The sequence below is a fragment of the Armigeres subalbatus genome, chromosome 3 (genome assembly GCF_024139115.2).
Source record: "Armigeres subalbatus isolate Guangzhou_Male chromosome 3, GZ_Asu_2, whole genome shotgun sequence".
NCBI lineage: Eukaryota > Metazoa > Arthropoda > Insecta > Diptera > Culicidae > Armigeres > Armigeres subalbatus.
Window position 1 is genome coordinate 228,627,377 of NC_085141.1, and position 22,651 is coordinate 228,650,027.

The 22,651-nt window shown below is 37.0% G+C and overlaps 1 protein-coding gene across 1 annotated transcript in view; it reads right to left on the reverse strand.

The window, feature by feature from the left end:
- The window catches only part of LOC134222332 (uncharacterized), a 58,307-nt gene that overhangs the window by 19,777 nt on the left and 15,879 nt on the right, over positions 1-22,651 (reverse strand). Inside the window, exons 3-4 of the mRNA XM_062701482.1 lie at positions 19,090-20,762; positions 3,043-3,279 (exon numbers count right to left, since the gene is read on the reverse strand). Of these exons, the coding sequence (XP_062557466.1) occupies positions 3,043-3,279; positions 19,090-20,762 (1,910 nt within the window). The remainder of the gene's footprint in view (positions 1-3,042; positions 3,280-19,089; positions 20,763-22,651) is intronic.

Sequence of the window (22,651 nt, forward strand, 5' to 3'; positions counted from 1 at the left end):
CCGCTTAAGAGTAAAGAAGTCCCTAAGGGATAGATTGACTGTAAGTATGTGACCGGCATCATTATTGGTCATTTATTGGAAACTCCGAAACAAGTACAATGAGAATAACTTTCTTTTTTTATCAAAAGTAAATTTACAATTGGTGAGCCCATTAGAGTGATTCAAATTTTGACTTTTTCGCTTCTATATGCTCAAACGATGACATTTGTTGTTTTAATATTCCTCCTTAATCTTCAGCTAATTAGGATGCTACTAGACTGAGCACAAGTCACTAGACAGTAGGGTGGCTCAAATTAGTACGGGAAAAACTTTTTTCAATTTTTTTTGATGGGCCGCCCTCTTATTCGGCTCTATTTGATGCCCTGATGCTCTGGACAAAATTTTAGCCAAATCGGTCAACGTTTGGGCAGTGCTAAACTCGTTGGAAGTTTATATGCAAAAATGTACGCAGAAACATCCAAAAACAGTGAATTGCAGTTGGACGGCACAACTTACGATGAAGAACTATGATACTCATTCAGATCTTGTAGAATTTAATACAGAATGTTATGCAGAAAACCGCGAGAAGATTAGAGTTTGCCCGGCTAAGTTATTAGCATTTCTCTGAAGTGGTGTTTGAGCAAATTTCGTTTCTTTTACCTTTGAAAAGAAATAAATTCACCCCTACAACACTCCAGTAAAATACTAATATCTTTGCCTAATAAACTCTAATCTTCTCGCGGTTTTCAGCCTAACATTCTGTATTTAATTCTACAAGAACTGAATGAGTATCATGCTTCTTGATCGTAAATTGTGCCGTCCAACTGCAAATCACTGTTTTTGGATCTTTCTGCATACATTTTTCCATATAAACTTTCAACGAGTTTAGCACCACCCAAACGTTGACCGATTTGGCTGAAATTTTGTCCAGATAATCAGGGCATCAAATAGAACCGAATAAGAGGGCGGCCCATCAACAAATTTGAAAAAGTGTTTTTGGGCCACCCTACAAGACAGTCACAAGAGCAGTTTCAAGTTTAAATAAAAATTACTATGAAACAATCACTTTTGTGGAAAACCGTTTCGCTATGAGCTTAAGACTACGTTTCAAACATAGAAAATTTTATTATGAAACTGATCGTCTTTGCTGTGAAACGATTCTATGCTTGTCTTGCGAGCAGAATCGTGGTAAATTTAATTTAACACGTAAAAGAATAATATCACTATCAATAATGAGTAGTTTTGTTTCCTTTATAACTTTGCTTACAAAAGTCAGATCGCTTCGCAACAACAACTGTCCTCTAGCTTAGGAAATATTCTACAAAGTCATCGTGTCGATTACATTTGAACAGTTAATGGGTCGCAACACGGAACAGTTTTTCACTTAAGTGGCGATTCCTATAGTAATTCATATACAAACTTCAAACTGCTCAGTCTAGTTACATCCAAATTAGCTAAAAATTTAGTAATCCTAACCAGCAAATATCATCGTTTAAGCATAGAGGAGCGAAAAAGTCAAAATTTGAATAACTCTACTTGGCATATTTGCTATTTCTCGGCCAATCATGATTAGCAACTGCGATTTGTACAGTTAATCAAGTTAGGCTCTTCTTTGACTATTTGCACAATATGTACGGAACAATGCAAAGTTGTGGGCATTTCTAGATCATTGCATGAAATTTGCAAAAAAAAAAAAACAAAATCCAGAACGGGTTGGAATATCATTAAAATTGCTGAGTTATTTACTCATGACTGCTTTCAGGCAACATTTTTTTTATTCCTCATATGCACAAACACATATATAAGGACAAACAGACACTAGCTCATTTCGTCGAGCTAATTGATATAACTTAGTTTCATAGGGGCGTAACTGTATTGATCGATTTCTCTTAATCGATTTAATATTTTGTTAATAATTCAATTGTTTCAAAAGCTACAACCGTGATTATTGATTCTGGTGCAATATACAATCATCCTTGATCACACCAAATCATAAAGTCTTCGCCAAACTAGCGCAATTCACCACAATAATAAAAAGAAAACACCGACGAAGAGAAATCGATCAATACAGTTACGCCCATATGAAACTAAGCGCGAGATAAGACTATGGGCCGAGTCTCCTATAAAAAAATTGATTTTGGAAGGAATGATAGCCTTTTGATACAACTGTTTTGTACGAGAAAGTAAAGATTATGTCATATGTATTATGTCATATATATATGCTATTATCAATTCTCTATCTGCGTTCACGCACAGCGGAGTATCCCAATGGATAACTATTATCGGGGGGTTGACGACTGATGTTTTGCTATTAAGATTGACTTCTTTCGGCGATAGCAATCTTAATAAGTAGCAAATACTTTGTTGCTTTTACATCCTACGTTTCGGTTAATTTATTTAACCTTCTTCAAAGGGTTAGGAGTTTGTATTTTTGTTGGTGTTTGTTGCATTACACACACGAACAAAAATACAAACTCCAAACCCTTTGAAGAAGGTTAAATGAATTAACCAATACGCCGGATGTAGGAGCAACAAAGTATTTGCTACTTATTAAGACTGCTATCGCCGAAATAAGTCAATCTTAATACCAATGGATAACAAATATAATCTGTGCATTCATTTTTTAATTTCGAATTAGCTCAATACCATAAAACCACGCTCATAAGTCAATATGCATAATCACATAATTCTTAAGTGACATAAGGTTTGCCTTATCGCCAATAGAATATAAACGGGAACGAGGCGATTTATAACAGACTACTTCTTCACTTATTATAACTCTATTGATCGCAAAATTTCGTTTCGTTTCGTAAAATTTCGAATTTAATGGACCCTGATTTCGTATCGTTTCGAAGACTCGAAAGTAAATCTACATTTCGTTTCGTTTCGATTCGTTAGGAAAAAGTGTGTTACCGCATACCCTTACTCCGATGCGTGTGACGAGGGAGAGTTTTTGGATTTCGAGATCCAAACACAAAAGCGTTTAAACGATGTATTACCTTCTCGGTGGTGGTGGTGGTAGAAGAAATGGTTGGTATGCACGTCGTTGAATAGGTCGCGTACCTTCGTCGGCGGTGTTGCGGCTTGTAGCTTCGATGAAGGATGGGCGGGTATCGGAAATGGGGCTCACTCCGATGATGAAGTAGCCAACGATCGCCGAGAAGTAGGCTTCCAGGATGGTGAGAAGTTGGCTTGGAAGATGGCGGGGAGGTTGCTCAAAAGCTATCGTGTAGTCGGCTTGAAATATGGCGTTTGGACGGGGAACGGCGGCGGCGAAGGCGGCGAATGGCCACAATGATACTATTGAAAGATTTCACAATTTTAAATATTTGGGAATATTTCTTGATTCAACAATTTCATTGAAGGGCCATATTGAATGTGTAAAAAAGAAAGTGGTAGTACTCTGTGGCTAATACGAAGAATAAACTCATTCATATCTCCAAATGCTTTGTTGGAGTTTCACTTTTGAGTAATTTATTTATTTATATTTATATATTTATATAGCTTTCGGCGAGTATATTGAGGATCCGAGTTAAATTCTCCAGAAAGATGAACCGCTCGTTAGTTATGAACAAAATCATTTTAATGCACCCCTCGATTTTTGTCAATTTTTGACTCACCAAAACAGTCATAACTCCAACATTTCTCAACCGATATTAGAGATCAGCATATCGTGAGAAAGAGGAAGAGTGTATCCTCAATTTGCAATAATAAAAATAGCGATAGCCATATTGAATTTGGCCGCCATCTTGGATTTCTTTTTAAAAACTATTTTTCCGCTAGGTTCGCAACCACCGATTTTGAACATTAATACATCGATGAAAAGCTTAGCTTATATTGTGCATTGTGTCAAAAAATCTCAGGTGTATATTTTTTCTATCAAAAGTTGTGTACGATTTACCAATATCAAAATTCTTTAGTTATTTATACAATAACTTGAATACGGCTCCGTTATGCTCAAAACTTTTGAGCCCTTCAAATAAAATACTGTTGTAGATATGCTTTTCATTTTAAAAACATATTTGACATATAGAATAGTGTATGAAATCAAGGAACTGACTTCGTAGTATCGTATTAACGATCAAATTACCGCCACTCACCAGAAATGTCATCATCATTGATCATCAAAAGAGAAAAAAAATGTGCAACCGTTAGCTTGTAGAGCTTCGTATGGCATTTTCATTGCAAATTTTTCGGAGACGATTACTTCAAGTTCTAATTTAAACATTATTCTGTCACTTACTCACCTTTTTTGGGCGGAAAAATAACGTAGTCGAAGAAAAACTGGTATAGAAAAAAATCTTCGAAATCCAGTTCAGCACTACCACACATGTTGCAACTCACAGCGTTACAGCTCCACCCCGGAAGCTTTCAAATAAAACTTTTTTTTCATCATCTTCCATTTAGATTCTTGTCTCAAAAACACATCACTCGTATTACGCACTATCAAATTTTCACAAAAACCCCCATTTCACGCAGTATATTGATTAAAATTGAAAAAAACTGCATTTTTATTTCAAACCCAACAGGTGCACAAAATAAAACCAAAACATAATTAATACGCCAAAAACTCGTAGTGCTATTTATAAACGTATACACGGGTGCATTGGTATGCGAAGCAATTAGTAACCAGAATTGCCAAAAATGTTTTATGAAAATCTATAAAAAGTTAATTAAAGTACTATAAAAGTAAGTATAGAACTCAATTTTCAATGTCAAATTATTAATAAAAGCATGTAAAGTATATAATGTAAGGAAAAGGTTATAAAAAAAATACTTCATAGTATATTTTTACTCCTATTGGTTCGTGTAAATTATTTTTCGCCAGCTTTCTGGTAACACTGATAATAAACCCCACATATGATTGATCATATGTTTTTTATTTACATTCGAAGGATTTCAAGTGGTGACCTCCACATGACTTATTCGTCAAATGTTTATTTGAGATTGATCCAGTGCGCATATGTGCAGTGCGGCTTAGCAATTTTTGTTCAAAAAATGCCACAAAAAAGAAAAGCGCAGAAAGCTGCTCTAAAACGTGAAGCATATAAAAGAGCAATCCATAGCGGTGTCCTTGATCAAAGTTATATAGGTAATTGTGATTCCCCAGATGATGCATGAAGAATATTGTGAGGATTTTTTCGATTATCGCTCCGTGTGCTCCACCGAATCGGAATCCGGAACGGATATAAGTGATAGCGAGTTCGAATATAGTGAATCTGGAATTGAAAATTTGTTGGCTCAAAGTGGTACTGCGAATATTGAAGATGCATGGCCATCATTTAGTGTTTTTCGCGGGATCTCTCTTTGTCAAAAGGGGACCTGAAGAGGGCGTTTTATGGCCATGTGATGATATGGCAGCACCTCGTCCGCCTTTCCTGAGGAGCATGTCGTGGAATTATCGAATGAACTAGAGGACGTTCCATTGCCTGCTTTCGAAGGATTGGGAGTAATTCAGACTACCGGTAAGTTAATATATACGATATTTTTTCCATCTTATTAATTAAATGCATGAAGAGGACAAATGACCGCAACAACTAAACGAATCTATGACAAAAGGTCGAAAGACAAAAGGTCGAAAGGACAAAAGGTCGAAAGACAAAAGGTCGAAAGGACAAAAGGTCGAAAGACAAAAGGTCGAAAGGACAAAACGTCGAAAGGGACAGAAGGTCGAAAGGACAAAAGGTCGAAAGGACAAAAGGTCGAAAGGGACAAAAGGTCGAAAAGGACAAAAAGGTCGATCAAGAACAAGTTGATAACAAATTTTGTGTATTCCAAAGGAATTTGTGAAATGCATTTAACTTCAAGCAGAAATTACACACCCATCTCATTAATCAAAGTTGAAGAATGAGCAATTTTCAAAGAAGGAGTAATGACTATGAAACAATATTATGAATATCTAGATAGTTCTGTTAGAGATGAAAAAGATTGTTGAATTAAAATTTGTATTGCGCGACAGACAGAGTTGTTCTATACAGTTTTCAAAACATTGCTCTTTTATTTTTTATTATTTTTTCCACTCACTTTCACTTAATTTTACACTATTTTTAATAAAATTCATTTAATGAGTGCAAATAATAGATGTATATCCAGGTTTTCTAAATGTTACTTTGATCTGTCAAAATAGTGCACGCCTCAGCCGCGCAGACGCGTGCATTAAAAATACACCTATGTGTAATACACGCCGGTATATTTTATGTGCGGCGTGCGCCATTTTGACAAATCGAAGTGACATTTAGAAAACTCAAGCATCCATCTATTAGTTGTACTTACTGTATGAATTTTGTTCAACTGTTAAAAATTGTGAAAAATGAAAGAGCAGATTTTTTGTCAACTGGGTAGGCCAACTATGGGGCGAGATTGATTCTCTCCGTTTCAGTTTCTTGTCTATTTCGACCTTTTGTCCCTCTCGCATTTCTTATTGATATTTTTTTTCGACCTTTTGTCCCGTTCGACGTTTTGTTCTTTCGACCTTTTGTCCCATTCGACGTTTTGTCCTTTCGACCTTTTGTCCCTTTCGACCTTTTGTCCTTTTCGACCTTTTGTCCCTTCGACCTTTTGTCTTTCGACGTTTTGTCTTTCGACCTTTTGTCCTTTCGACCTTTTGTCTTTCGACCTTTTGTCCCTAACCCCAACTAAACTGCTAGATCCCAAAGCCAGTCGTGTTGATTGTTGCTTGGCTCGAAACTAGGAGGTAATAAAAAACTACTTCCAAAGAAATATAGATAGTAAGAGGACCTCATATTTGAATCATCTATAGGGCCTGACTAAAAATTTTAGTCGACTTTCCAGTGACGTAGTGTATTCTTGTTAGCCAGATGATGAACAAATGCTTAGTCAGGAATCTTACATAGTTCTGGAATTGATTATTGCTTATTGCCTAAATTGTTATTTTTTGTTTTTTTTTTTTCATTAATATTGTTAACCACTTTTTGGAGAAATAATTTTATTACCTTAAATATAAGTTAAATTTATTACAATATTCCACAACAGTTATAATTTAGTTGCATCACAATACTGCCCATGCATCCTACATGACACAAATAATAGGCATGCAAATGTATTAGTTTCCCTATCAAATGGTTTTATACAGATCTGCACAAATACTATATAAACGGCAAAACTACGAAATATACACACGAATGACGAACATTTGAACCATAAAAATAATGTGCGTTGGTCAGATAGGCCTTCAAAAAATAATTTGGTAAATCGTGCACAACTTTTGATAGTAAAAACATACACCTGAGATTTTTTGACACAATGCACAATATAAGCTAAGCTTTTCATCGATGTAATAATGTTGAAAATCGGTGGTTGCAAACTTAGCGGAAAATAGTTTTTAAAAAGAAATCCAAGATGGCGGCCAAATTCAATATGGCTGTCGCTATTTTTATTATTGCAAATTGAGGATACACTCTTCCTCTTTCCAACGATATCCTGATCTCTAAGATCGGTTGAGAAATGTTGGAGTAATGACTGTTTTGGTGAGTCAAAAGTTTACAAAAATCAAGGTGTCCATTAAAATGATTTCGTGTATAACTAACGAGGGGTTCATCTTTCTGAAGAATTTAACTCGGATCCTTAATATACTCGCCGAAAGCTTTCGAATGAATATAAATTTAGGCATTTTTAAGAACCTCGTGCAAATAGTGGCCCGGTCTCAGCGAGAATTACTCTTTTAGATTCTTTCACTATTTCAGTACTCTTGTAATGTTTGAGGAAATTCCAGTTGGAATGTAGAGCCATAGAAGAAGAAGAAACCTTAAAGATTTCATATAGGAGATCGTGATGTGGTCTATATGCAGGCCATTTCTCGCTCAACTTTTCAAAAGGACCTAAGTAACATTTTGTCATGATTTAATTTGAATACTGCAATCAATAGCTTTCATGTTGTTCTGTTGATTGCGCTATTCAAATTAATTCATGAAAAAAAGTTACTTATGTCCTTTTGAAAAGTTAAGCGAGATTTATAGTTTTCCTTGTACTTCTGACATCAAATTCTACTAGGGTAATTCGTCAAATGTTGAACGGCTAATTTCTTCGCCTATTGTTGAACGCACGTGCATTTCTTATGGGGGTTCAACAATAGGTAGCCGTTCAACATTTGGCAATATTCCCTTATTTCGGTTTTTTTTTCTTCATTTTTTTTGTTTAGTCTCTGCTTTCTGCTCCGCAAAGCACCATAGCTCTTGCCATCCGGAAGATGCTCTCAGTCGAACCATTCCTCGAGCACGACGACACGCCACATCGTCCCTGATGCCAATGAGAACCCGGATGAGAAGCTGAGTTAGTAAGTTAGTTAGTAAGAGAGGGGTAGAAGCCAGCGTACTTGTGGTGTTTAAGGATGAACATTGTTAACTAACCTCACCACGAGTACGCTGGCTTCTACCCCTCTCTTACTAACTGAAAAATTAATTTGATTGTATATATCACAAAAGTGTTATACACGCCTGAGCGTACCAAATGAACGAAATTGAGAAACAAAGATTTCATTTAAAACTAACCACCGTAAATAAGGGAAACAACGGCTTTGGCAGGTTTTGTTTTATTATTGTCAAGGGGGTTTTTGTTTCCATTTTTCCATGAAATTTGGCCACAACTATATTTGGTATTCAAAGAATGTTTAGACCAAATTTGACCATAATTAGTTATACAAAACCTGCCAAAACCGTCATTTTCCCTCATACAAAATAATTTCTTTTTATGTATTTTTTGTTTATCTTATTGGTTTTTTCAAATTATTTTTATTCTCTCTGAAAACTAAGGATTATTTATCCACTACTGGAATCAATTTAGTTCGAAATTAAAATGAGTGTCATCTTCTACCGTCCTCGTAACTGGTATTTTAACTTTTTGTGGAGTCTATCGTAAGGGGACTCAACTGAGCTCTTTGTTATGAGGTAGTTGGTGATCCTTTAAAAACAGACATGACGCATTCGGTGCGACTGTGAATCTTTTTTGTCCGCAGTTTCTTCTGGAGCCCGTAGTAGGACCGACTTCCACAGATGATGCGGCTTCGTATTTCACGACGAACATTATTATCAACCGTTAGCAAGGATCCAAGGTGGACGAATTCATCGACCACCTAATAGGGGTCGCCAGTCGCGTTTCCGGTTTATAATCGGATGGTTTATGCACCACTCTTAGAAGGAGACCATCCGACGAGTTTGCGTTGCCCGGCTTGAGACCTTCTAAGTGGTAACTTTTCCTTGAACGAAAGCTGGATACGTCCGTCGTACTTCTCGTTTCCGAGCGGACACAACTAATCCCGAGAGATTTCCCACATAAATTCCTCCGATATCCGTCCTGGATCCAAAGACATTCAGGCGGGGGTTTTCCTCATCGGACCAACCCAAAATGTTCACCCGCTCTACTCCGTCCAAGACTAGAAAGCGGTAAAAAAGTCAGAATCGTGCTGACTACCCAGTAAACAAACCAAATATTCACTAAAAACCCTGATTAATCCACCTAGCGGTGATGATGCCTTTCTCGCTCGTTCAAAAGGGTTGACAAACATATTAGAAAAGTCTAATATATTTAACACTAAATAGGGCTTATTTTTCACATTTGTTTGTGGCAGCCCTTTGTACCGTTAAATGCACAAAAACGATCCATAAATAACATCTGAATGTTCAATAAAACGCTACCTTAAATCCAAAAAATAGTTCAGGCTTCTCCATAAAGAATAATTTTAAGATCCATAACTAAGCATAACCAAGCTGAAAAAATATATCAAATAATAATTGGAAAATAAGTATGTACCTTCAAACATGATCAAGAAAAACAATATCATTCCTGCTGTTTTCCCATGAACAAATGATCCATAAATATTTGGAAAATTATCCATAGAAAACTACATTTAATAAAAAATACAATTTTGCAAATATTTATCGTGATTATGATCCATAACTTCGGTAATATGATCCATAATTTTGTTCAATTGACAAACTTTCGAGTGTTTCCTGTTTTGAAGTCAGAATCCAGCTTAGGCTTCTGGCACCTTCTGGAATAGTATGATTCTTCATCATATAGATAAGAATTCATTTTTTGCTGATGAGCAGTTCCGTTTTTGTCATTGAATTTAACCACTTTTTAGCTAAGATTTACGAATTTGATCCGACTTAATAAAATCTGAAGAGAATTCTACTAGGGTTGCTTTTCTTCATATGGAGAGCATTTCGGAGTGATTAACCGTAGGTTTGATTAAAATTGATTAATTTTAATTTGCTTTTGTATATATTATACTGAACTGATCTAAAATTATTTATCAGCTCACTCTGTACAGGTAAACTATCCCTGTACAAAATCTGATAGATTACTGGTAACAGAGCTGGTGTTACCTAAATCAGCATACTTGGGCCTATAATGTGTAATACTTTATATCATACTGAAGGCATACCTGATATTATTCTATCAGGGAATCAAAAATCGTTGTTTGCGTTAGTGTAATTTGTTATGGATAATAGCAAGGATGTTTTCGATCATTTAGTAATATAGGTTCGATAATTTAGTAGTTTGTCAATAACTCATTTCAGAGGTTAAATGTCGAAAAATATTCGCATCAGAAGTCCACCATGAAACACGTTTTAAAATTTAAATTCTGGTATGAGTAATCGACAAACTAAATGATCGAACTTAGATTACTAAATGATCCAAAACATGCTTGGATTGTAGAAAAGTTTGGATACATTTTCCATTGACTTGCCAAAAAGAAAAATTTTCTCCCAGCTTCTCCCACATAATCCGCGTGCTATTTTAAATCTTCACACAGATATGTTGTCGCTATGAATGGGGTTCCAATTATTTGCTCTAGTGAAGTCCAAGATTTAGGACTTATGTGTAGCATGAATTAATTAACTATCAAAAACACAGAAGGTATGCAAGCGAATAGGTACGAATATAGTAAGTTCATATTTATAGAAAATCAAAACCATTTACTAAAATAAATTGTTTTATTTACAAACTAATTGTTAGGCCAGCCATGTTTACATATACTGTGCCAATATGAATTATGTATTTGCTGCGACGCCAAGAAGAGTACATTACAGTGGATTCAAATCAAATGTTGAAATTGATTCTGACGTTGCTTCCTTGCACACCAAAACACTATGAATATTAGGTGACATATCTGAATGAATTGACACAAAAGCACATGACGTAAACTCAATCGTATATGTTTTTCAACGTCAGATGATTTAAATATGCCACGGAACCTAAACACAGCACCCGGTGCGTTGCCGCACGAATGCACAAGCAGCCGATGATCAGTGCAAATTGCGTATAACCTGTTATACTTCGATCACCACTCTTTCAAGGAGTAAAGATGGTTGAGGGGTGAAGTTCTAGGCTCTCACTCAGAGAGTCTGCGTTCGACGCTCGATCAGTTCTAATTTTTTTTTTCAAAAACATATTTTCTAGTATAATACCAATGCACTTTAAACAATTTTTATTTTCTATAACTCAATACCAAATTTTTAAAACGACTTCTCTGCGTTTGTAAACAAAGATTAAAACATCGATTTGTCAAATCTGAGAGGCGAGAGCACTCCCACGCAATCCAACACCACCAACAGGTAGCCGAAGTATTTACCTATATGTTAGACTGCATATCTACACACAACACATGGATGTTATCGATCATTCAGTAATCTGCGTTCGATCATTTAGTAGTTTGTCTATAACTCATTCCAGAGGCTGAATTCCAAAATGTGTTGTATGGTGGACTTCTAGTGCGAAGGTTTTTCTATATATCTGCCTAATATATCGATGTTTAAATTCCACCATTGAAGGAGTTACAGTGCTAGTTGCAGTAACTTATACTAAATGATAACAAAATTCCAATCATTCAGTAGCTCTATAGCTCTATTATCTGTAAAATTCAAACATCGAACTGTTAGGCAGAGTTGTAGATAAACCTTTGAATTAGAAGTCCACCATGCTACACATTTTGAAATCTAGCCTCTGGAATGTGTTATTGACAAACTACTAAATGATCGAACGTAGATTACTAAATGATCGAAAACATGCTTGTGTGAAGATATGTAGTCTACACAAGTATTTTAATCAAAATAATCAGACTTTCATGTTGCCAATCTAAAAGAAAATTAAATTTCGAACCCAAAAAATCAAACTATATTTTCGGCTAAAATGTGTTTTAACGTTTTAATAATCATTTTAAAATTGACGCCTTATATCCCTTGCCGGGTGAAATAAAAAAGCATCATCCGGCCCTCATTTTGTTTACTTATACTGACTAATAATAACTAATAAAAAATAATGTTGTTATCATTTAGTATAAGTTATTACAAACAAGAGCTTTATCTCTGTTATTAGTTAAATTAAAACAACAAACTGTAGGGCAAAGCTGTCGAAAAATATTCGCACCAGAAGTCCACCATAAAAACGTTTTGAAATTTAACCTCCGGAATGAGTCATCGACAAACTAAATGATCGAACTTAGATTACTACATGATCCAAAACATCCTTGGATTGTAGAAAAGTTTGGATACATTTTCATTGACTTGCAAGAATGGAAAATTTTCTCCTAATCCTTCCGAAACTCAGCTACTCCCACATAATCCGAGTGCTATTTGAAATCTGCAAACAGATATGTTGTCACTATCCAATTAATTGGTCTAGCGAGACCAAGATTTAGGACTAGATTTAGGATTTATCAAAAACCACACAGAAGGTATGCAAGCGAAAAGGTAGGAATAATAGTAGATTAATATTTATAGAAAATCAAAACCATTTACTAAAATAAATTGTTTTATTTACAAACTTAGACCAGCCATGTTTTACATATACTGTGCCAATATGGATTATTTGCTGCAACGCAAGGAAGAATGCGTTACAGTGGATTTAAATTAAATATTGAAATTGATGTTGCTTCCCTGCACACCAGAACACTATGAATATTAGGTGACTTATCTGAATGAATTGACACAAAAGCACATGACGTAGACTCAATCGTATATGTTTTTCAATGCCAGATGATTTAAATATGCCACGGAACCTAAACACAGCACCCGGTGCGTTGCCGCACGAATGCACAAGCAGCCGATGATCAGTGCAAATTGCGTATAACCTGTTATACTTCGATCACCACTCTTTCAAGGAGTAAGGATAGCCGAGGGGTAAAGTCCTAGGCTCTCACTCAAAGAGTCTGCGTTCGACGCTCGTTCGGTTCTAATTTTTTTTCAAAAGCATATTTTCTAGTTAATACCAATGAACTTTAAACAATTTTTATTTTCTATAACTCAATACCAAATTTTTAAGACGACTTCTCTGCATTTGTAAACAAAGATTAAAACATCGATTCGTCAAATCTGAGAGGCAAGAGCACTCCCACGCAATCCAACACCACCAACAGATAACCGAAGTCTTCACCTATATGTCAGGCTACATATCTACACATGTTTTTTAATCGAAATAATTAGACTTTCGTGTTGCCAATCTAAAAGTAAATTAAATTTCGAACCCGAAAAATCCAACTATTTTCGGCTAAAATGTGTTTTAACGTTTTAACAATCATTTTAAAATTTACGCCCTGTATCCCTTGCCGGGTGAAATAAAAAGGCATCATCCGGCCCCCATTTTGTTTACTCGCTTTCGTCAGGGCCAATGCGGTGTGTGTTGGTGATGCTTCTTTCTGCGATATTCATCCGACGGCAAGCGACTGAAGCGAATGCAGTGCCGTTCGCTCCCGCCGAAATGTGCTTGCATAGCGTCCTCACGCACATCAGCTGCGCTCCCATACGCTGATTGAACGCCACAAAAAAGATGCCACGTGAGAAGTTCACTCGTATATAGGGTATGCGAGCGCATGATAGTAAAATGATAGAAAAAATGGGCCTGATTACGTTTAGTAAAGAGAAACGTTATTAATCATGAAACGTTAGAGAAACGTTATTACGATCATGCCCTCAGTGGAGACAATGGGTTCTTAATCCAGCTTTCCATTCTCGCCATAATGGCGGATGCTATAAAAAGTTTGACATTAACTGCTTCCAGACACTGAACTGAAATCATCGTCTAAGCATGCATTGATGTTCTTTGTCGTCAACGACAACCCAAAATTTGTTATTTTTTCGTCAACAATCTATACTCGAGTATCCAACTTCACTATTTTCCAATTTCATATAATCAATTTCCAAGATAACATTGGACCATACCGGTGTGTGTTCTAAATCCCAACACGAAAAGTTGCTACAGCACACCCTGTCGTACAAAAAATCCACAATGCTGTAGTAGACCCAATTGCATACAAAGCATGCAGAACCAATGCCGATCGTGATTCGTTTTTTGATGTGGGTCATTTAATTTCGTGACATTTAATTTCTATGTGGGTCTTAGATAAATTTTTATAGAAGTAGGTATCCATCGTTCGTTGTAAATCGTAATGTTGATTATTGTGCATAACGAAGCAGTTTAGTATATTATTGGGGCAACACAGGTACAACTACTAAAGAGGCATCTACGGAAGCCGAGAAACGCAAAACGAGAAAATAAAACTGCTGGAAAGTCTAGTGGTCGTATTGCGAGAAGTTTTAAGGCAAACCGGAGTTGCCTGAAATGAAATGTGTTTGTTGACCAGGATCCCATTTTGAAAGTTTCCTGCCGTGGGGTCACTTAGAACAAACCTTATCCCGCACAACGTCGTACTTGTCGAATTAAGCCCTAGCTTCCTCGCTAACAAAAATTGCCTTCTTCCCATCAATATGGCGTGCTGATGAATTAGTTGTCGAAGCCCAGGACCAGCTGCGGCTTTTCCTGCAATACCCATTAACCACCAGCAGATTTCCAGCGATTCGATGCCGATAAATTCAAACCGCCGCAGGCCGCAATCTGTTCGAGCCCACCCTAGAGCCTCCGTTGACGTAATACCATCAGCTTGAGGCTTAGGTACAACTCCTTCTGGAACGGAGCAGAACTCCCAGTGTCAAAAGTAGTTTCAAAACGAAGCAGCAAAGACCCTATACCTTAGATGTAATGTTGGTTCTCCACTTTAATGACAAGCTGCCATGCAATAGTGAGAGCGAATCCAAGACTTTTTTGACGATGCCCCTCAAAGTGGATTGGCGATGGCAAGGGTATCCGAAATCTATTTCACCTCACATTGCTTTGTCTGAACACATTTTTTGATTCTGGAATAAAAAATTAAAATGTAATCATGAAAAATGTGAAAATTGTAAAGTTTGATACTCGAATAGATTGTTGACAAAAAAATAACAAATTTTGGGTAGTCGTTGGTGACGAAGAACATCAATGCATGCTTAGACGTTGATTTCAGTTCAGTGTCTGGAAGCAGTTAATGTCAAACTTTTTATAGCATCCGCCATTATGGCGAGCGTGGAAAGCTGGATAATATTGTTCATCATTGCATTACTTAACGTTTGCTTTACTTGAAGCGACACGTTGTCATTATGCCATTATGAATACTAATTGAAAACAATAATTTCCCAAACAAATTGGCTTTCCTACCTATATACTGCCGCCGCAAGTGTAACTGTTCCATATTTTCTTCCATGCAAAATCAATATTGGACGATTATGCTTGCGACGGCAGTATAGTGGAGCTCATTTTACCTCCAAGAAAATTAGATTGATTATCAAGACGAAATGAATCCAATTTCATTTCTAGCAAATTCAAAGTTTGTCTATTAGTTGATGCATTAAAACTATCAATTTTGAATTATCAAATATATATTTTCTTTCTTTGATTCAATAATACTTCCAATATTGGTACCGTTACCCTAGCAGAGTGAACTCTGTGGCTTTGAAAAGAAATGAACATATACCAATTTGATGAATACTGTACGACTTATATTTACTCACACCATGTGTGTTCCGATGGTTTTGTGGTATGGCAAGCGCTTTCCACCCCAGAGGTCAGCGGTTCGAATCTAGGTGAATTCAGCATAGAACATTTTGCTATTTTTTTATACGCAAAAACAGTTTTTTGGTCATAACTCCAGATTGCGATGAGCTATTGATCTAATTTTCAATAGCAAACAATGGGACTGAATTCCGCGTCGACTGCAACTTGTTGCGAGCAAATCGGACAATGGGAAGTTCAAAAAAGTGTGTCTACAAAATTTGTACACATACACACATACACACACACATACATACATACACACACACATACATACATACACACATACAGACATCACCTCAATTCGTCGAGCTGAGTCGATCGGTATATAAAAATCGGCCCTCCGGGCCTCCTATCAAAATTTTGTTTTTGAAGCAATATTATAGCCTTTACGTACACTTAGTGTACGAGAAAGGCAAAAACTAAAAACGACCGCGAAGCGACATAATTTCTTTACAAGACATCAACTAAATACATTCAGAACAGTAGATTTTGAACCGGTCTCACGGTTAGATTTTGGATATTTATTTCGGCTCTAAACCCTTCCATACATGAAGCTCCGATTCACATTTACGACAACTTCTCCTTCGAACTCACTCGCTCACATGCGGAACGTTTTTCAGTGAGCCATCTTCAACGGGCTACTACGGACTTACAATATAAATTGTTGTGTCTCTATTGGGTCACATGGCCATGGACGACATAAACAATTAAGCATGCATTTTACTCACGGTTTCGAACTAACTAGTTTTGGAGTGGACCTACGGATGGGGCCGGAGCTGCTTTAAGCACTACTCCGGGCCAGAACTCACACCGACGGACGACGTATTGCGTCGATATTGATACAGTCACTCACTCCCTCATTCGGTGCGCTGGCTTACGCATGGGCTCGGTACAAGCGTCCGTTCGTCCTCCTGACGCGCAGAAGAAAAAGTTGATGCGCCGTCGGTACTTTGCTTAACGTTGACGACGGCAACGGCGATCTGCTGCTAGGCGGTTGGAGGACGTTGAAATTTGACTGATGTGGATTACGGTGATTTGGCTTCGCCTTCCAAAGCTGCACAAAAGACAATACGCAACCTTCTCCGGCCAAGTGTACTCCGGGAACCTTTGTAGCCGATGCTTGGGGTCAAAAGATGGTCTTACTGCTGGATGTAGTGTGTCGGCTTCACCTATGCTGCCACGGACCTAATTTCCAATACACAGAAGTACACACGCACGAGTTTTTGAGAAACTATCTCACCTTTCAAACTGCACAATTTACCTTTCTTAACATGGATCTACGCACACACAACCTACCAATAATGGACCGAACTGAGCTTTTACTGATTCTGCTCGACTAGAGGGAAACAAGAACATACATTAGCTAAAACCTATTAAAAATCTATGTCACTTTTCTCCTTTGAGAACGGAACAAAGTGAACGATTCCGGGCTGGAAAAATCCTCAGATACCGCGAAATTTCAGACATTGATTTTAGAGTTCGCGAAATTCAACGAAGTTGAAATTTGAAAATCCGAGCATCTAAAGAGTTCCACGAAATACCCCAAAATCGTGAATCTCATTCCCACAGACGATTCAAATTAGCCAATAAGCTTGCTCGCTAAGAATCGTGCCAAGCGTGGAATGCCGGACAAGCCAAAGGTCAACGCAACTTCAAAAGACCGGCGTGCGGGTCGTTGGCCGCAAGCCACGCGCTACTTTTGGCGTCATGATGCGCTATATGCTGGCTAAACCCCATGTCAACCGTTCAAGACGAATTAAGTACTGTCCATTTAATTCCACCAGTTAATTTTCGTTATCTTTGCAGATACGTATTTCGACCACAACTGTGTGGTCGTCTTCAGTGTCTTGTACTTGACTCGACTTGACTCAAGTCGAGTCAAGTACAAGACACTGAAGACGACCACACAGTTGTGGTCGAAATACGTATCTGCAAAGATAACGAAAATTAACTGGTGGAATTAAATGGACAGTACTTAATTCGTCTTAGACGGTTGAATACATTCCACTAAAAGAGCTATATATATATATATTTTTCTGTAAACCCCATGTGTTTCTTTGGTACCTGACTGTAGGGAACTCATAGGACTCAATGGATCAATCAATAAACAAAAACTGCCGCTATGAAACGAACAGATCGAGCCACCGTAGACATGTTCTGTCAAAACAACACGAATAGAAATATGCGTATACAGTGCCTCCTTTGTTTTGGTGCGGTGATTGCAAAATGAGTTACCTTGATTGATCCATTCTTAGCGTAGGTAACTCAATATCGTACTTCTTCTAGACTAGGGATCCTACATTCAGAGATATGCGAAAGCGGCCATCTTGAGAGAAGATATTTTAGTTACCAGATAAAGATTGTCGCTGTCGTCGCTGTCCGGAACATCTTTTGCTGGCGAGGATAGGGGAGCTAAATGTCAAAGAAGGAAAATCCATACGATTTGACAGCTTAGTACTCAACATGTTCCGGACAGCAGAACAATAGGAACCGAAGCGACAATCTTTATCTAGTAACTGAAATATATTTTTTGCAATTCCTGATCATAATAACTGGTTTACAGTTGTCATTTGAGTGATAAAACGGCCTACTTTTCCATACCAACAGAATGGGTGCTTTAATGACCATTATGCAACTCAAATGAGTTGCATAATATTCATTATAGCACTGATTTGGGTGCTATAATGAAAAACCTACATTGGGACAGTAGTTACATGACTACTTTTAGCTGAATTAGTTTGGGTGAGTGTTTAAATAGTGTACTCTAAGTGTCTCGTAATAAATGAAATGGTTTGTTGGACATAACATCACAATTTTCCAAAGGCAATTGCATCCATCGCTTCATAGCTTTTCAAGCTATGCAATTTGGCAGATAAGATGGAATCTTATTGTTCTCTGCCGCAACACAATGTATTCGCATGAATGATCATGTGGAGTAAATTCGATTGTACAATTTTGGTATAGAAGTTAAATCACGGGGATTCGAACATGAGTTTTTAAAAAAAGAACGTCTACTCTAAATCACTGTTAAACCAAGAATGATAATTATATTCAATTCTACTTAGAGCTAACCTATGCAACTGAAACTAGCTGACCTACACTTTCCGAAGCCTGTCCAAGGGTCGATCACTGTTGTCGTCGTTGTCCGGATGTTATTTTGTTGATGCCGCAGTTTAACGTCAAAAGGTAAATGAGCTATAGGCTGTTATGCGTTTGCCGGTCGCTCACGTGGTTGTTGGGGTTGATGCTTTTGATGATTCGGGCCAAATAGTGTTTGCAGGATGTTTGGTGTTTTATCGTTGCCAACTTGATGTGACGTGGTGGGTTGGTTGGTAACTGCTCCCCCTTTAAGATCGTATCGTCCCGATACGATTATTGGAATGGTTGTTGAACGTCTCCTGATAATGATGTATGAGGTAACAAGGAGCACTGAAAGGATACTAAAAGTTGAAAGGCCTACACTGGTGTAGGTGTATTTGATATTCTCGTTTTCTAAGTCAGAAAGTTTCTGACGATTATGGATATGCAACTCATGTAGCTTGTGCATGGAAATATCGTGTTCGATTTTGTGTTCTATCTGAACTCCGTCGAGTGGGATGATGTGTTGATGAGGTTTGCTGTACAGTTCCAAGTTACTGTAAGTCTTGTTATTCAGTGTTATTGTACAGTTTGAAAAATATATCAGTATTGTTCCCTTCAGAGTTCTGTTGGATAAATTGCAGTTTGTACCCATTTCAATAGATGATGTGTTCTTGATGATGATGTGGTTTTCGGTGAGTCTTTTGACTACTGTTGTATTGGAGTGTTCGGTGAAAGGGCATTTACCTGGGTATCCTCTTAGAATTTTTGAAAAGCAGTTATCTGTGGAAACATCCATGAGGTCGTTCCGGTTGCATAAAGTGTTTGTTTCGATTGCTCGACAATCCCTTTTGATGAAAAACGTTGAGTTTATTCCGAATAGTGCTGATGTTGTAGGTATCTTCATCGTTCTACCGTTGATAGGTACTGGCTCTAAGAGTAGTTGGTTGAAGCTGGAAGGTTCTAGTTGGGGTATGAGTATGATGAAATATAATGTTTTGTCTTTGAAGACTGATATGATATCTAAAAGCTCGTAAACCTGATCTGTATTAATGAACTCTACGTGTTGTTCTTCTAATTTGTCCTTGATAAGTTTAAGCTCGCTCTTATCTAGAAAGTTTCTGGGAATAATTTTCAGTTTAGCAAGTTGAATAGTTTCAAATACTGATTCTAAGAAGTCCTCAATTTGATCTAAATGATATGAAATTTTGAATGTTTGCATGAGAAGGGTTACATTGTGGTTCTCTAATCTATTATTTTTAGCTTTTACAAGTTCTTTTACAATTACATTTTGATGTTTGTTGAAGCTTTCTGTCATCTCGTTTAGTTGCTTTTCAATCCTTTCATTGATGGCTACCTGTACGTTATTCTGTTTAATTAATGATTGGCTTTTTGATTTCAAGTTTTGAATATCATGATTTATTTCTATAAGGTCGTTTTCATCAAGATTCCCTGTAATCAATTTGATACCTGATCCTAACAAATTAAATGCACCTCTTCTAGCTCTTCTATGTGGTAAAAGGTTATAGTACAATTTTGAAACATCTTGAAATTTTCTCGTCAGTAATTCTGTTATATCGTGAAAGGACTGAAAAGTTCTTAGGCCTGAAATAATTCTTTCAACTTGTACCAATACATTACCGTATTGGGTAAGGTCGACTTCGTGGTATAGTCTGTCGTAACTATTAATGATGAGGCTTTGTCCTGTTTTTATCGTCAGTAGTCCTGGGTTGTTCGAAAGGTCCTGTATTTGTATAGTCTGCGTCTGCGTGGTCTTCATAATGGACAGTGGAATTAGGATGGTTAAGATCAGCATGGTTTTCCTAAAAATAGAAATAGTAAGCGTTACTTACGAAGTCTTTTAAATTATTTTTATGTAATTTGCGATTCGAGTTATCTATGAATGTTTTATTTCTATTCTGGATAACTTGAACCGCGTCAAATTTTTTCTTGGTTTTACATTTGATTCCTTGCACTTTGTGGAACACTTTCTCGTTCTCCTGCAATTCAGGTTCCTCTTCTCTATTTTGATTGTGTTGATCTAGATCCTTTTTCTGGGTTCGTTCCAATTGCATGACAACGTCATCGTATACCTTGTTTCTATTTGCCAAAATTTGATCCATATCAAGTGGGCGTTCTTCACCATCTTTTATACCAAAGAAAATCTCTCTGGGTTTTAATTTTGTTGCCGTGTGGATTGTTCCGTTATACAGAGTGCAAGCAATCATGTAAACTTCTTTGCTACTTAAGTCATTATACTTATCCTTGATGCACCTGTAAATCTCAGCGAGAGTACTATGAAATCTTTCGACTATACCGTTAGTCTCGCTACGATTTACTGGTGTGAAATAAATTTGAATCCGTAAATCTTCTAACAGTCCCCGAACCTCAATGGATTTCATTGCTGGTTCGTTGTCTGAGATGATTAGCTGTGGCTTACCGTGGGTGCTGAAATATTTTAAAAGCGTTTTCCTGATGTCCTGGATATTCCTACTAGCTAATGGCAATATGACTGCAAATCTGGAGAATTTGTCTACTATTGATAGAAACATGTTTGGTTGGGATATGAGTATGTCTAGATGAATGATTTCTAAAGGTGCTTTTGGAATGGGCGATTCCCCATGTTTAATCTTGTATGGTTTACGCTCATATTTATTTTTGTTGCACGTTTCACAAAGCAAAATGAATTTTCTGATATTTTGCTTCATTTTAGGAAAGTAATATTTTCCTGCCAGTTCCTTAAAATTTTCCCAAATTCCTCTATGTGAAAGTTCGTGAGTTTTTCTAACCAACTCGTTTTGCTCTTCCAAAGTTTGTACGTCTTCCAGTAAAATTTGAGAAATCCTGACTTTAAGAATTTTATTTCTGCTGAAATAGTTTTTGTACACGACTTGAATGGTAGGAATGACTGACTCTGGACACATAATGCAGTTCACCTGTTTGGGGTTCATGTATTCTTTGAAGATGTTGATTAGAGTAGGTACGCCAAACGTGATTCTCGAAATTGTTCGCCTAAAAATGCGTGGAAAGATTTCTTCTACCTTATTTTCATCATGGTCACTAATACGGAGTATTATTTGATTAGAATGTACATTGAGAGGGCGTATAGTCATTGGAACGAATTCGCTATCATCTGTATCTGCCGAATGAACGGTTTCGTCATCTGACTCGTCTTCTTCGTTTAAGTTTACTTCATGCGGAATTCGAGATAAACCATCTGCGACAATATTCTGTTTGCCTGGTCTATACTTAATTTCATAATCATATTCCTCAAGTTCGAGTCTCCATTTGATAAGTTTACTATTTGGAGTTTTGAGGTTTAGTCCATATGTTAAAGGTTGATGGTCTGTGTATAACACAAATTTTCTACCAAAAAGGTATGGCCTAAAGTATTTGCATCCCCATCGAATAGCCAATAACTCTTTTTCGATGGTGGAATAGTTTTCTTCTGACTTTGTTAGGGTTCGTGATGCGAACGCTATTGGCTTGTCATTTCCAATAGTACCTTGGGAGATTACTGCACCAATTGCGTGGTTAGAAGCATCGGTTGTTAGTATGAAATTTTTGTTGAAATCTGGGTATTGCAAGATACTACTACTAGTCAAAATGTTTTGCATCTCTCGAATGCATTAACAAACTCAGCAGTGTGCTTAATTTTTCACCTTTTCGTAGGCAGTTGGTGAGTGGTTTTGCAATTTTGCAAAATCTTGAA